The 14,251-nt window shown below is 36.1% G+C and overlaps 1 protein-coding gene across 1 annotated transcript; it reads right to left on the bottom strand.

Annotated features, from left to right (window-relative positions):
* Positions 1-7,371: 7,371 nt before the first annotated feature.
* LOC116305780 (neuromedin-U receptor 2-like) lies at positions 7,372-12,522 on the bottom strand. The gene is made up of 2 exons (XM_031715752.2): positions 12,397-12,522; positions 7,372-9,814 (listed from the first exon to the last, which is right to left on the bottom strand). The coding sequence occupies exon 2, from the start codon at positions 9,368-9,370 to the stop codon at positions 8,300-8,302; it is 1,071 nt and encodes a 356-aa protein (XP_031571612.1). The 5' UTR covers positions 9,371-9,814; positions 12,397-12,522; the 3' UTR covers positions 7,372-8,299.
* Positions 12,523-14,251: the final 1,729 nt, after the last annotated feature.

Below are 14,251 nucleotides of genomic sequence, written 5' to 3'. Positions count from 1 at the left end.
GTCATTTATATCACTCGACTGTGGCGAAGGTCGTGGAGTCAAGGCGTGGACGGAAATTACGTCACGTAACGACACAAAAATCTCAAGGTGCGAGACAAAGTTGGTTCCAAGTTGTTACTCGAGGTGTCTGTCGCGATTCCAATAAAAAAAATTATTAGAGAAACTTGCTTCTAAAGTATAGCAAAAAATAATAACGTGCTCAAGCGAATGTTGGGTAGGAGATGAATTCAACCACCCGTTGTTGCAATTGCAAATTAACGAACACCAATTTGTTCAATTTTCAATTCGGTGCCCAGGGTTTCTAAATCAATCTTTCCCGGAAAGGATAAGCCCCTATAGTTCAGGTAAAAAAGTTAGAAATTAAAGAAACTATTTTCTTGAAAATTTGATAATAAAATTATATTGAATAGTGGGCGTCTTTTGATGATGAAATGAAAAGTAGAAATTAGTCCTTTTAGCAAATATATACACTATTTCATTATCTTTACCGTACATTATTAGAAAGCGAAAATGATTTTCGGAACGTCCAGCTGCTTTGATTCTACCTACATCCTTAGTTGATCAATTAGCTAAGAACTATAACTACCATTTTATATTTGAGACGTTGAAATTCTATGACTGAATTGGAAAAAGTTAACGAACAGTTCCAGAGAGAAGTTTCCATATTTTCATTTAAGTCGAAATTATATATTCACCTAAGTTTGATTAATTATAATTTGAATACCTATTATCTATATAAACTATTAATGAAAACTTATCAGTTAAGAAAACACAAATTGCGAAACTCTTTAATTATTTGAACGCTATGTTATATTTAGCACGAAGATGATGGAAATAGTCAGTTCTCGAAGCGGGAAACGCTGAAGCTGAAATTCAGTCGTTCTTATTGTTCTTTGCTTCACTGACCGTTGTGTCGTTTCCTTTTCAGCTCTTTTCAGTTTACCACTTGACGAAATGTTTGCTTAGGTAATAGGAACTCCTACTTTTGCTTTCAGTTTTTTTTTTTTTTTTTTTTTCCCAGTTTCGATCCCCTGCAATGCTAGCCTGCTTATCGTACACCCACATGAAAAGAGAAGCATTTTGACAGGGTTTCGTTCGACGCCTACTATTCGCCCATCAAGGCTTCACCTGAAGCAGATGTACCTTCTGATTCGAAATTTCTTGTTAATGATAAAACTCTACTGAATTAAAGATCATGGACACGACAAATATTTGCATTTATGTCCTTTTCAAAAATCTCCAACACAGTTGTCTATTTTTCAGACCAGCTATCTTGCCATCAAGACTTCTATTTGACTGAAATTCAATTCAATTTTCTCATTAAATTTAAAAATTAATTATTCTTTAAGCTAGAAAATTTCAACTTGGTATTTTTATAGAAAAAAACACGAATTTCTTAATTTTAGCGTTCAAGATGACGTATTCATATCAATTGCGCAAAATTTAAGTAAGCACTGGAGAAGAATAATGGTATATTTACAAATAATAAAATTGTTAATTAAGATCCTGAGCGGATTGTTTATCTTTCGATAAAAGAAAAAATGATTATTGTGGGTTTTTGGAGTTTAATCTTCTTATGATTAGAATATTTGATGGCGTTGAGCAGTTGTAAAAGCTTGTCATATTTAGTATTTTATTTGGTTGATTTTGGTTCATAGGACGTTATATTTCTTTTTTTCTTTTTCTTTTAATTTTTTTTTTTGTCTTCCTACCCTCTCTCGACTTTTACTCCAAACATTTTCCTATTTCTCTAAGTAAGGCTACAATTTGTCCTTTCTAACTTCTGTCAAATATATCAAAAATTTAAGCTAGCTTTTTCTTTTTCAGTTTTCTTTTTCTTTTGGGAAACAATTGGACCTGCTGACGTTCAAGCGAATACCATTTATCGGTACCATCTATTCACCCGCATCGATTGATCATATTGATGTAATCATTAGCAGGTAATCAAGAATATCACGTGTTCTAGCTGGAGTTGACCTTGGTTCAGTGACGATGGTTGTTGTTTTTTTTTCCCTTTCTATTCACTATCTAGTAGATCAAGTGTAAACAACGGCTAAGGAAAGGTTGGGGAGAGGGGGAGGAGAGTCATCAGTGAAAAATTTGACTTTTTTGGAGGCCCTTTTTATTTTGATAAAAGACAGGGAGGGCCACAACCATTTTTAAATAGTCTACTGTGAATCCCCCAGCCTCTTCCTCACCCCCCCCTCCCCCCTAAAAAAAGAAATGTAACTTCCCTAAAGATTGTGTGTGCAGTCGCTTTTAAAGTACTATTTATTATTTACTAATTTTTTACACGCTAACTGGACTGCAGCAAGCATATGCTAAAATAACAACGATATGACGCTCAAATTAAACCACACATTAACTTAATGAGCCGAGAAAAGTTCCGGGAATAGGAAAAAAAGCTATCTGGACTGAGCAGCTTGGCAACTGCGATGCATAATAGCACGCAGTTTTAAAAGGTTTTAGTCATTACCTTTATCAAAATGCGTACGTGTTGGGCTGAGGGTAATACTTCACTTAATTGCCCTATTTTACTATGACGTCACTGCTTGTTATGTGGGGGATAAAATCGCCAAATCCAATAGAAAATTCAACAACATTTGCTCCTAGCGAAATAGTTTAATCTAAAATGGCCTGGTTTTCAGATATAACATGTGTTAATATGTACTAAAAAATATATTCTGAGCGTTTGCTGGCTATTCTACTTCTCTTACTGGATTGATACAGGTTTTAGAACAATTTTCGGTGAATTTGCGTTGATCTGACCCCCGACGACGACCATGATCCTTTGCGTTTAAACAATAGATTGTTTTGATGTGACGTCATAGTGAAATAGGGCAAAAAAACTCGTTTTGCATTTAATACTAGGTTTCTGCGTGCGTTCATCGCGTCACATCCCTGATTGAATGTTACAATGAGGAAGACGGGTTACTGAATGAGCGGGCTGCAGAATTTCAAAGGAAATAGTAGGCAACACAACAAAAGCAGGTTTTTCAAGCTCTTGTGTTGTGTCGCAAGCGGTGAGAGTACTGAGACTAAACATGCGGTATAAAATAATGAAAGGAAGCCGTCAAAAACAGCTTACTCATCAGCACAAGCTTTCAAGTGTCTTATATGGAATAGAAAAGTCAGTAATTGAATCCTAATCTGACAGTGACGGCACTCCGTAAACATTTCGTTTTTCCCCAGTCATTATTTCCTGAACTTTTCTACTGTTTCAAATCCACTCAAATGATAAAATGATCAAGCATCGAGTTCACTGATTTATCAAAATGAATCTTTTTTCCAATCGATTGGCTCAAAGAATGAATTACAGTTTAATTACGCTTTGAAATTACAGACTTTAATTGGAAGATGTGAATGTTCAGCCATAGCAAATGACGCTCTGCACCGATCGAGAATAAAGGATTCGAAACTGGAGTACATGGACTTACAGTGTCATGCAGAACACCGACTGAACAAAAAGGACGAAAGTGAAACAGGAACTTAACACTTAATCACCCACATCAGTGGTTTCATAACCATCACAGACAATGATAGAAATATAAGGAGTGGTGGTTGTTGAAAAAAATTTAAAGAGAAGAAAGGGAGTTAAAGGGAAGGGAAGTAGAAGAAAAAAGGATAGAAAAGTAATATTATTATCATATATAAAAAGAATTAAATCGAAACAAATGGAGTAGGCGATGGAAATTCAACCTGGAAAAACTCTGGCATGAAGCTTAACCTGGGACGTACTGATGAGAACAATATACTCAGCTTGCTTTATGAGACCTGATTAGGTTTATTGCCCACTACATAACCAATATGATTCATTTATTACGATTATTATTATTATTATTATTATTATTATTATTATTATTATTATAGGAACATAAAGGACATAGACTTGGATGTTGAGACTGCAAATGCAGCAATTAACTATACTTAAAAAATATATATATAAATGTTTGCCATTATTTTTTTTTTTAACATATATTATTAGGATTAGTTTTTACTAAATAGATTTTATGGTTATACATTAGTAGATATATTTTTATTATAGTATATTTTATTATAGTTTTTCTTTTTCTCTTTTTTTATTTTTATTTTTTATTATTATTATAAATAGATATATTTTTTATTGTAGGATATATGAAGAGATAATCTGTACGTCGTATATATCTATATAGATACCAAATAATTATTTTTCTTAGTGAGAAATTAATGTAGAAGTATTATTATTATTACTGATTGCATCTTGAAGAATTATTATTGTCAATAAAGTTTATTAATTTAAAAAAAATATTATTATTATTATTATTATTATTATTATTATTATTATTATTATATTTAATGTTTTGATTTTCATATTGAAAATTGGCATTGTTACAAACTGGATGCTATTAAAGAAATTGTGAGTTTTAAGCCGGGTCACCATTTGTTTTTCTTTCAACAAGAGCAATGCAAACATTGCGACTGGCGCACATTCAAATTATAGACACTAGACTCTAGACGACACGAGACTGGATTGTTCTTTAGAGTTCAAATTTCTGAGTTTCTTTCTAGACTGTTCTGGTGAACAAAAAGATGAGATGGGGGAGAAAGGAAAGGAAAGGAAAATTAAGAGTGATGAGAATGAAAAATAAAAGTAGGAAAGAAAAAGAGAAGAAATAATAACAGGGAAAGAGATAGGAGAGCGAAATCAATGAAAATGAGAAGGAAGGAAGAAGAAGGAAGTAGAAGAATTGAAAAACAAAGCGAAAAAGGATAAGGATAAGATGTTATCGATTATAGGAAAGAAACTCGAGTTAAGGTTAACAAGAATAGCCCCTCCTTTAACTATGCATCGGTAAATAATCCCGAACTAGTTCCTGTTTGTTGTCTGCAACACCAGTTCATGCAACCGCGTGACTGTCACCTATAGTCCATGTTGGACTCGTTTTACTGACGGATGCCAACTCGGTTTCAGTGACCTTCACAACCAGGGCGGTTTGATCGTTATCAAATTTTATTGCTGATTCTTCCTGTTCAAGAAGACAGAAAGTCCGAGGAAGCACCGCATGAGAAACCATGAATTGGAATCAAGTAAAATGTTCCAAGTGGGATATTTTCTATTGAATACACATGTAAGGGCTGTGTTTATAGATGCATAAGAAGGTAGCTCTTAAGTGGTATCCACTTTCTTTTTTCTGAGTCTGGCCAAAGGGTTTAAATTCCCTTTGGAATGACTCTCAAATGGCTTTTCTCTGGCTAGTACAAAGGGCTTTTCTTTTTAATGAGGTTGCAAACGAATTTCTCTGACTACATCCGAAAGTGCTTTTCTTTGTAATGAGCTTCAAATGGATTTTGATGATTACATTTAGAGTTTCAATTTTTTTTTTTTTTTTTTTCCCCCTCTGGCTGCATCCAAAGGGTTTCTCTTTGGAATGAGTTTCAAATAGGTTTTCTCTGGCTGCATCCAAAGGGCTTCTCTTTGGAATGACTCTCAAATGAGTCTCAAATGAGTCTCTTTTCTCGCGAGCTTCAAATGGATTTTGATGATTACATTTAGAGTTTCAAATTATTTTTTTTCTCTCTGGCTGCATCCAAAGGGTTTCTCTTTGGAATGAGTTTCAAATAGGTTTTCTCTGGCTGCATCCAAAGGGCTTCCCTTTGGAATGACCCTCAAATGAGTCTCAAATGAGTCTCTTTTCTCGCGAATGTCTGGCTCCTAAAAATGGCTTTTTTGAACGGACTCCATTACAAACGCAGTTCAGACAGACATATCAAACTAGGATCTAGAGATCTCTGTAGTTGTTGACCTGGTTAAATTAAGAATGTCGTAACAAAGTGAAGACAAAGAACCTGTCTGGACCCATCCAAATACTCCAAAGTTAATTATACGAATGACAAACGCACATACAGCACGTATTCACACACTTTTAACAAGTATGGCTCAGCATGAGTTATCAAGATTAGTCGGTCAATTCCCCTAACATGTAACCATGCTAAGCTAAGATTATCAGTGCTGTTTTTAAGACTTCTTTTAAGTTCTCGAATGTTGGACTAATAAAATACTAGGAAAATTTCCACTCTTAACATGTGTTATAGTTTAGTGGTAGGGTGTTTATACTAAGTGCTATCCGGTTATGTCTCTTTTCTAAATATTCAGAATATTTCTAAGTACTGGTGGGCCGGGTTGCAAACATTCCTAAGAAAGTCAAAATACAAAAACATGTCGGCCATCTTGGTGCGGTTAACAATTGATGCTATTGAGAAATCGTTTGTTAAATGGCACCAACATGGCCGCGATGACGTAACGTGCAATCGTAGAATAGCTAGAATTACTGACCCGTAATCCATGGGATTTTGCCGATAGCGGAATAAATTTAATTTGTCTCGAGTTCTAACCACTATATACCAAGAAGTCATACAGGGCTCTATTGATCTTATTTGTATTTTTTTTTTCCTCTTTGCTTCAAGGTGATTCTATCTAGGGTGCCAGCGATCTGGTAGTTGAATCTACGTATAGGTGTCATTCAAGGTTAGGGAAGGGCAGAAAATGACCCCTTCTCCTCAAAATAACGGAGGAAATACTTGTTACTTGAGCAAATCTGATAATGAATCACTAGAGCATCCTTCCTTCTCTCCAGTCCACTCACCGCTCGAGGGCATACAATCTCGTACCCATGCAGAGCCCAAGTTCTTCTTGGTCAGCACCGAGAAACGTTCCTCGGTACTGACCAAGAGAAAAGTGGGCTCTGGGTACGATATTGGGGTAGAATCATGCCAGCTTCATGCTTCAGTGTCGTCTTGCTAATTACAATTTTCCATACATTGGTTCACTGGTCAAACACAATGCGCTCAAGCGAGGCGCCAAGGTGCTTTCAAAGGCTTATTCAAATTTGAACCTTGCAACCTCGACTGAATGCTTCGTGTTTGACCAGTGAACCGATGTATGGAAAATGGTGAATTTTTACTGCATCGTTACATTAAAGTATTGCATTGAATTTTTGTATCCCTAAGATTGAAGATTCCTGGAAATCCTCGCGGGGTTGCAGAATAAAAAGGTGATACCAACTAATTACAGTCAAACAGAAAACTTAAGTACATCTTAGGGCAGGGGGTAATACGTTTTTAATCAAATCTGGGTTTTTTTTCCGACTGGGTCAAGGGGTCAAGTGGTCAAAGGGTCAAGTGGTCGCGAAGGAAAATAATAAAATAACATAAAAATAATATAAAAATGATATAAAATTAATATTAATATAATATTAAAGCAATATATAAACTAATTTTAAAATATTATTAAGAATAATATAAAAAGCAGTATAAAAATAATATAAAAAACAACTTGGAAACCGCAAGGTAAAGAGATGCGCAATTAAAAGATGCTAGTTATTTCTGGCGCGCGTCAATTCTTTCACCATTTATTGACAAATATCATCATTTAATTTTTTGTACAAAGATCAAGAAAACAAATCATTATTCACACGACACAGAACACGAATTCGCAACAGGATAATTCTTATGATAATTCATATCATGTTCGTATCGATATCAAAAAGCACAAATAGTTTTCATTTGTGGGTCAAACTATTAAGATACAACAAGATTGAAAAGCTCAAGATTATATTTTTCTTTTTCATTTGCTCTAAATTTATTAAATAACCTGCAGGTGAAGAGAGTTTGTTTTACCCCTTTGTGATCGAGTTGTGGTAAAACGGAGGGTAGATAAAGACCCCATGCAAGCAGGAGATGTATGCTACAACAGCGAGATACTATATAGTAGGCAAAACAGAGGTTGTATTCCTCGAAGCGCAAAAGAATTCGATGCAAAATCATGCGCAACATTGATTGAGGAAAGAAACGCGGTATCTCTCTATTCGAATGGCAAGTAGGTGTGTGCGTCTATCTACAATATGGGTTCATGTCCTTCAGTATGAAATGAGCACGTGTTCTCCCCATGCATTGAGTGTGTCTGTCTAACCGGATGGCATGTAGGTGTGCGCATAAATTGACCATATGTCTTACTCATCCATTTTGGGGGTGGTGTACGCACAAAGTGGTGGAGTGTCTGTCGATCAGATTGGCAAGTGAGTTTGCTCGTCTATCCATGGGTACAATACAAAGTGACCATGTGCCCTTCCTATGCAATAAGTGGGTGGTGTACACACAAAGTAGTAAAGTGTCTTACAATCAGATTGGCAAGTGAGCGTGCTCGTCTTTCCATGGGTCAATGTCCTAGAGCTTCAATACAAAGTGACCATGTATCTTCCTCAAAGAGTAAACGTGTGTCTATTGGCAAGACATAAAGTGGGTGTGTCCCTTGACGTGGTCATTAGAGTCTCGTCTTGTTAGAGCTCTTTTTTCCGCTTTCCGGCACAGCCTGTAGTGAGAAATCCTGTAGTGTACGACACATGCACAAACCAATGAAACCATCTCGGTAATCTCTGCTCATGCAGTAAAGAACCAAAGGATTGATGACGTGTTTGACGTAAAATAGAAGCATGGTTGATATATTTACATAGGGGAACGCCTCGTGTGTTGTCAGGGGTCGCGCGAACTCGTAGATCAGCATAATGAATGCTCTTGGAAGATAACACAACTGGAAGATTAGCATCAGCACGACAAGCATTCTGATCAACCTTTTTTTCGTCCTGACGCGCTGTTTAGAAGTTTGGATTTGAATCTCCGCTGTTGTGCTGGTCGACTCACGATGGTCTTGGATGGCGTCCTTCCTTCGTAGTACCCTGATCACCATGATATAACAGCAAACCTGACACACCAAAGGAATCAAGATAAAAAACACCACAAGATACAGAGAAAAGATGTAACGATCCTCTTTAGGGAACTGAGACGCCAGGCAAGTCGTGACTCCATTACGAAGTTCATGTTTCACGAAGAAAAGAAGAGGAAACGAAGTACCGAGGTAACAACCAATCCAAATGAACAAAATGGATATTTTCACTTTACGTTTGTTTAACCTCGGCTTAAAAGGAGCGACTATTGCTCGGTATCTTTCCAGGGCGATGGCAGTGTGACTTAACACGGATGCTGAAGCTAGTGTATCTTGTAATGGAGCGATAACATAACAAAGGACTTCACCAAAGATCCAGCCACCAGTGTGCTGCTCAATAATCCTTAAAGGCGCCATTACTAACGATACAATCAGGTCTGTGAAAGAGATATTTGCGATGAATAAATTACAAGGTGTCCTCATGTCGACCCAGCGCACCAATGTTAATATAACCAAGAAGTTACCAACTGTTCCCAAGGAGCTGACAAGAGAAAAGAAAACTGTGGCTATTAGCTTGATGTCTTCAGGTGCCAAGGCACCTGTGAAACTAGGACTTGTGTTGTTGATGGCAGTTGCATTGGTGCTGTAATTCGTACTGTGATTGGATGACATGGCTCTGCAGAATTAGAACATTGAAGTTGTTTTTAATGCTTCTTGGTTGATGGGGAAGCAGCGGAGTTCATGCGAACAAAGTCACTCGGTCGGTAGTATCTGCTGCCCCGACAGATTTTAATTCTCTTGCCTTCTCTTTCTCCTCCTCTTTTGTCTTTCTTCTTGTTCCTCTTCTTGTTCTTCTTGTTCTTCTTCCTGTTCTTCTTGTCCTTCTTGTTCTTCTTCTTGTTGGTCTCTTTTGTTCTTCTTGTTCTTTCTTGTTCTTGTTCTTGTTCTTGTTCTTGTTCTTGTTCTTGTTCTTGTTCTTGTTCTTGTTCTTGCGCCGTTATCAATCCAACAAGAAACTTTCCGCAGCGGCCACTTAATATACTTTCAAATCTCTGATGCTTCAAGTCTTTGGCTATTACTGACTTCCAAGATCAACCAATAGCACGTCAGACCAACCTATGAAAAGATCAACAGAACTCTCTAGAATCAACAAACTTCAATTACGTGTAGAACACTCTCTTCCTAGCTATTATCAAACAAAACTTAACTATAGAAAACTACAACCAGATCTCTACAAAAGCTTTGTTCTATAGTGTTACACATCTTATTTGATTTTCCGATAGAGATCATTGAGTAATAGCTAGATACGTTAAAGGACCATGCTATAGAATCATATACTAATTGCATTTTTTGACCCTCGTTTTTCTTTTTTATTTCTTGGAAATCTCCATAAAAACAATCCGTCTGGGACTCAGAAGTAAACACGGAATAAGTAAAATAGATGATCCAAAAACTGATGACACAAAACAATCTTGACTGAAACAACAGCGCCGACATCAAAGAGATTAATGTATTTTAGCTGATTGAAGTTCATTTCCTACAGGTTTTGATTAAATCTTTACTCTGATTTTTCTACCAGCTTAAAGATCTGCTGAGATATTAGTGTACTCAGTCTATAGTGCTAGAAAATTTCTTTGAATCTTTTAACATTGTCTAATCTGTGGGGGCGAGTTAAATTACGACACTGAGTGAATTCAGAAACTCAAGTGAAAAACCGCTTGGAATGACATGGCTGTGAGAAGCCTTATTATTGTATCTTATTATGTACAAAGGTTAGAAAGTGTTAATATGGCGCCATACGTGTGAAAGTACAAATTTATAATTACATGATGAATCAGTCTGAAGATATCCCGATAAATAATTCTGTAGGCTTATTCTCTGTGTATTTGGGCACTTATAGGTCAAGATTATCCTAGAAAATACAGGTGCAATACTCCTAGTTGTATCAGACACTTGGTTTCTCTTCTAGGTAAATATTTCAATTTTGTATGACCAGAGAGCACAGCCTTAAACAGTTTGAATTAGTTAGGGTTGGTTTGAGAGGAGGTAGGAAAAACCGGAGAGCTGGAAAAAACCCTCGGAGTAAGAGAGAGAACCAACCAACCAACTCAGCTCACGTGCCAAGGTGACTGTAAGTCTTCACTGCGTGTCAAGACTATTCATCTTTTTTTCTTTCAATATTGGAAAATTGTCATCATGCTATATTCATTTTCCAATTCTCGTTTTGCTTGTAAACTGTCTTTATCATGGTATCCGAACGTCAGTGATTACCAATTTCACTTATACGGTATTTCTCTTAAAGCGGCACAGCCCTACAATGAAAGAAAGCCTTTAATTTTTTCTACAAACGGCTAAATAAACAAAACAGCTCCGCCAACTAACGAAGTACTAATAATATCTTTGAATGCAAAGTTCTTTAAAGGTTGATATTATGTTTTGTGTCAAATTCTGCTACGAGTTTTTAAAAAAAGGTTACATGCAACTTAAGGCTGTCGTTTTAATTTTGCTTGTGTGTAAATGTTTTGTCTTCCTTTTCGTGAGCTTGGTGACTCGTTAGGGGCATTCAGGCAGCTAGCAAGATAATGACAATTCAATGCGGTATAATTATCACCTTAAAAAACCTTGAAACCTTGTTAACCTTGTTACTGAGTCACTGAGCCATCCATCCATCCATCCATCCATCCATCCATCCATCCATCCATCCATCCATCCATCCATCCATTCGTTCATTCATTCATTCATTCATTCGTTCGTTCGTTTGTTCGTTCGTTTGTTTCTCTCTGTCTTTGTTTTCTTCTTTCCTTTACGTTCTTTCTTCCTAGTTTATTCATCCTCTTTTCTTCCTTTGTTTGTTTGTTTGTTTGTTTGTTCGTTTGTTTCTTTCTTCTCGCCTTTCCAAATTTTCATTACACAATTCACTATTCAACAATTATCAAAAGCTGAAAAAGTAAAATATTCACTATAAGATTTTTACTAATAATTTCTGATTGCTTTAAAAGGCTCTTCAGTGCCTCCCGCTAAACAAACTCAGTGATAGCAAAGCGAAGTATATTTTTTATTGTTTTCCAAACAACCCAAGAAAAAAAGTGTCCAAAATTGTCCACAGCGTGGGAAATGAACGAAAGAAACATTCATTCATTTGCTCCTTCCTGTTTGTACCGTTTTGGTTAACAAAAGTTCACAATGAATAGAATTTCCTACAGATCAAACTGGGCTCCATTTTTTCCTTTAATTCAGCTTTAGTTAGTTTCCGCGTTAATCAAAATCAACTGGTGTTTTTTCCCGAGTGTAATCTTTTATCGATAAAAATCGCGAATGAATAAGGATATAGTTAGGGCCTTGCTCAGTTGGCCAAAATTTACTGCCAGTAATTAAATTCGACCAGTGAACTTAAGAAAAATGTAACCAATTTGGGCTTTCTATGAATATCATAGCCAGTGATCCTAAACTGAAAAAATCCACAAATTTGGGCTTAATATGGATATCTTACGTCAAAAGAAATTCTAGCTCTATAGTTGGTATATTTACTGATGTATAGTAAACTTGAAGTTGTAGTAGACATTGGCTTATACATTTCAAAGTAATCAATGTACAATGGTTGTTTTTCTTGCCATGCCAGATTTAAGGACGATTTCGTGAATAGAAGTTGTCTATCAAGTTACTCCGAGCTGAACACAAAAACAATAAACTTTTCTTACCTATATGCAGAAAATGAGATGCAGTGTCGCAGTCTTTGGTCAATGTTTGGTCCCGCTACTGAGAAAGAGATGCAACGTAGTTTATGTCAACGGCACTCCTTTATGTACAGGTCCAATTTCCAAGGTTTCCCGTCTTATATTATTTGTCTTACAGAATAAATACCTATCCAGTGTTCTCATATATATGCTAATTGAATCGGTTTAAACTGTAGTCTTCTTATGGTTACGGAGCATGCAGACGAATTTTACTGGATAATTTAAACAAGACGTGATCAATCAACAAAGATTAAAAATCTCCTGTTATATAGCTTTTGGGAAATTGAGCCGTTTTTCTGTCAACTACATGCTAAGTAGATAGATTTGTGATCAGATTATAATATGTTCTGCTACAAGTTAGTACATATTTTTATTTAAATAATTTGCCATAAGGCAGGTGCTTACACAAAAGAACAGTTGTCCCCTACGAGGCGCAACACCATATATATCGCCAGTGGAATGAAAGAGGATAATACTTAACCTGCGCCACAAACACCCGAATAGTTTTTCCGTTTTTGCTCTAGACGAAACAAAAAATATTCATTTCATACTTAGAAAGAATAATTCTGTATAATCTAATAGAACACAGACTATTATACATTATCATAAAAGTTTAATATCTTTATACAATATATAGAAGATCTGAATAAAGAGGATTAAGTGTATGTCATCTCAACCACTTCTGAAGAAAGAATTTGCTAATATTATAACAGAAATGTCATTCAAGGGGATTTGTGCAATTTTCTTGGGCGAATACGCACAACTCATCCGATAGATATTGAATCATCAAAATCCACTCTAGGGAAAAAAGAGAGCCCAGCGCGGAGTCGTTTTTACTCCATTTTTTAAATCAGATCTCTTGTAATGGTTACCAATTCAAACAAGATCGATAACTGATAGTGAGGGTTTTTTTTGGTCCCGCTTTGATGGGATAATGCGGTCGCAAAATCGATTTCAACTTTCATTCATTGCAATATTACTAAATGACAATTACTACATGGCAATTACTATATTGGGAGGAGTCAAATTTTTCCTCTAGACTCAGTTAAGTAAGACGAGTTTTTAGGATTCCTGTAGGATTTTCGGGAAGTACGGAGAGGAAACCGCGCGGCCACAAGAAATCCCAAACAGTCTTCTTTACTGCCAGAGAGAATCTCTAGGGAAAAGTGGGACTGGGCTCTCAGTCATGGAAGAGTGGAGTTTCCTACTGCTTTTTTAAACTTTAAATTCATTGTGCAGTTTCTCATTTTGTTGACTGGAACTTCTTCCTGTCTCTGTCCTAAGGAGAGCAATCGAGAATTAACGACAACTCGGATCATCGAGATTTCGCAAGAAACATTACATCCAACGACAACTTTCTACTTCGCCGGAGCTGTCATGCAACTGACAATGAAAGTTTTAAATCTAGATATATTATATTAGTTTTGTTGCAGTAATGTGAAATTTAGCTGATCTAGAAGCTGTCAATAAAACATCAAAATCGTAATTATTATTTTAAGTTAATATCTCTAATCCTGAAAAACGTCAGCTTTTTTTAAATAAATAGCATTTGGCTAGACTACGGTAAAAAGCCTTTTTTTGAACCAAAATTGCACGAACAATGAACAAAAAAATGTATTGCTTAAGGCGGAAGGCAAAGGCGCGAAGCAGGCCAGATAGTACGTGTGCAGTTAGTATACCGCTATCGAAACTTTATCAATCAGTCGTAATTCTAAACCCCGCATTCAAATAAAAGACGTCGATAAGATCGTTTCTACTATCCGTGTTTTTCAACATCTTCATTGTTATTATTATACTGATATATGCTGCTAAATATATG

This window comes from Actinia tenebrosa, unplaced genomic scaffold (genome assembly GCF_029948245.1).
Source record: "Actinia tenebrosa isolate PJP-AT-01 unplaced genomic scaffold, QUT_ActTen_1.0 PGA_scaffold0__85_contigs__length_37466705, whole genome shotgun sequence".
Lineage (NCBI taxonomy): Eukaryota > Metazoa > Cnidaria > Anthozoa > Actiniaria > Actiniidae > Actinia > Actinia tenebrosa.
Note: the sequence above shows the minus strand (reverse complement) of the source record. Positions and strands in the feature narration are given on the sequence as shown.

What these genes read in the sequence shown, in the direction of transcription:
- LOC116305780 (XM_031715752.2), bottom strand. Translation starts at nt 9,370, where the DNA reads ATGTCATCCAATCACAGTACGAATTACAGCACCAATGCAACTGCCATC.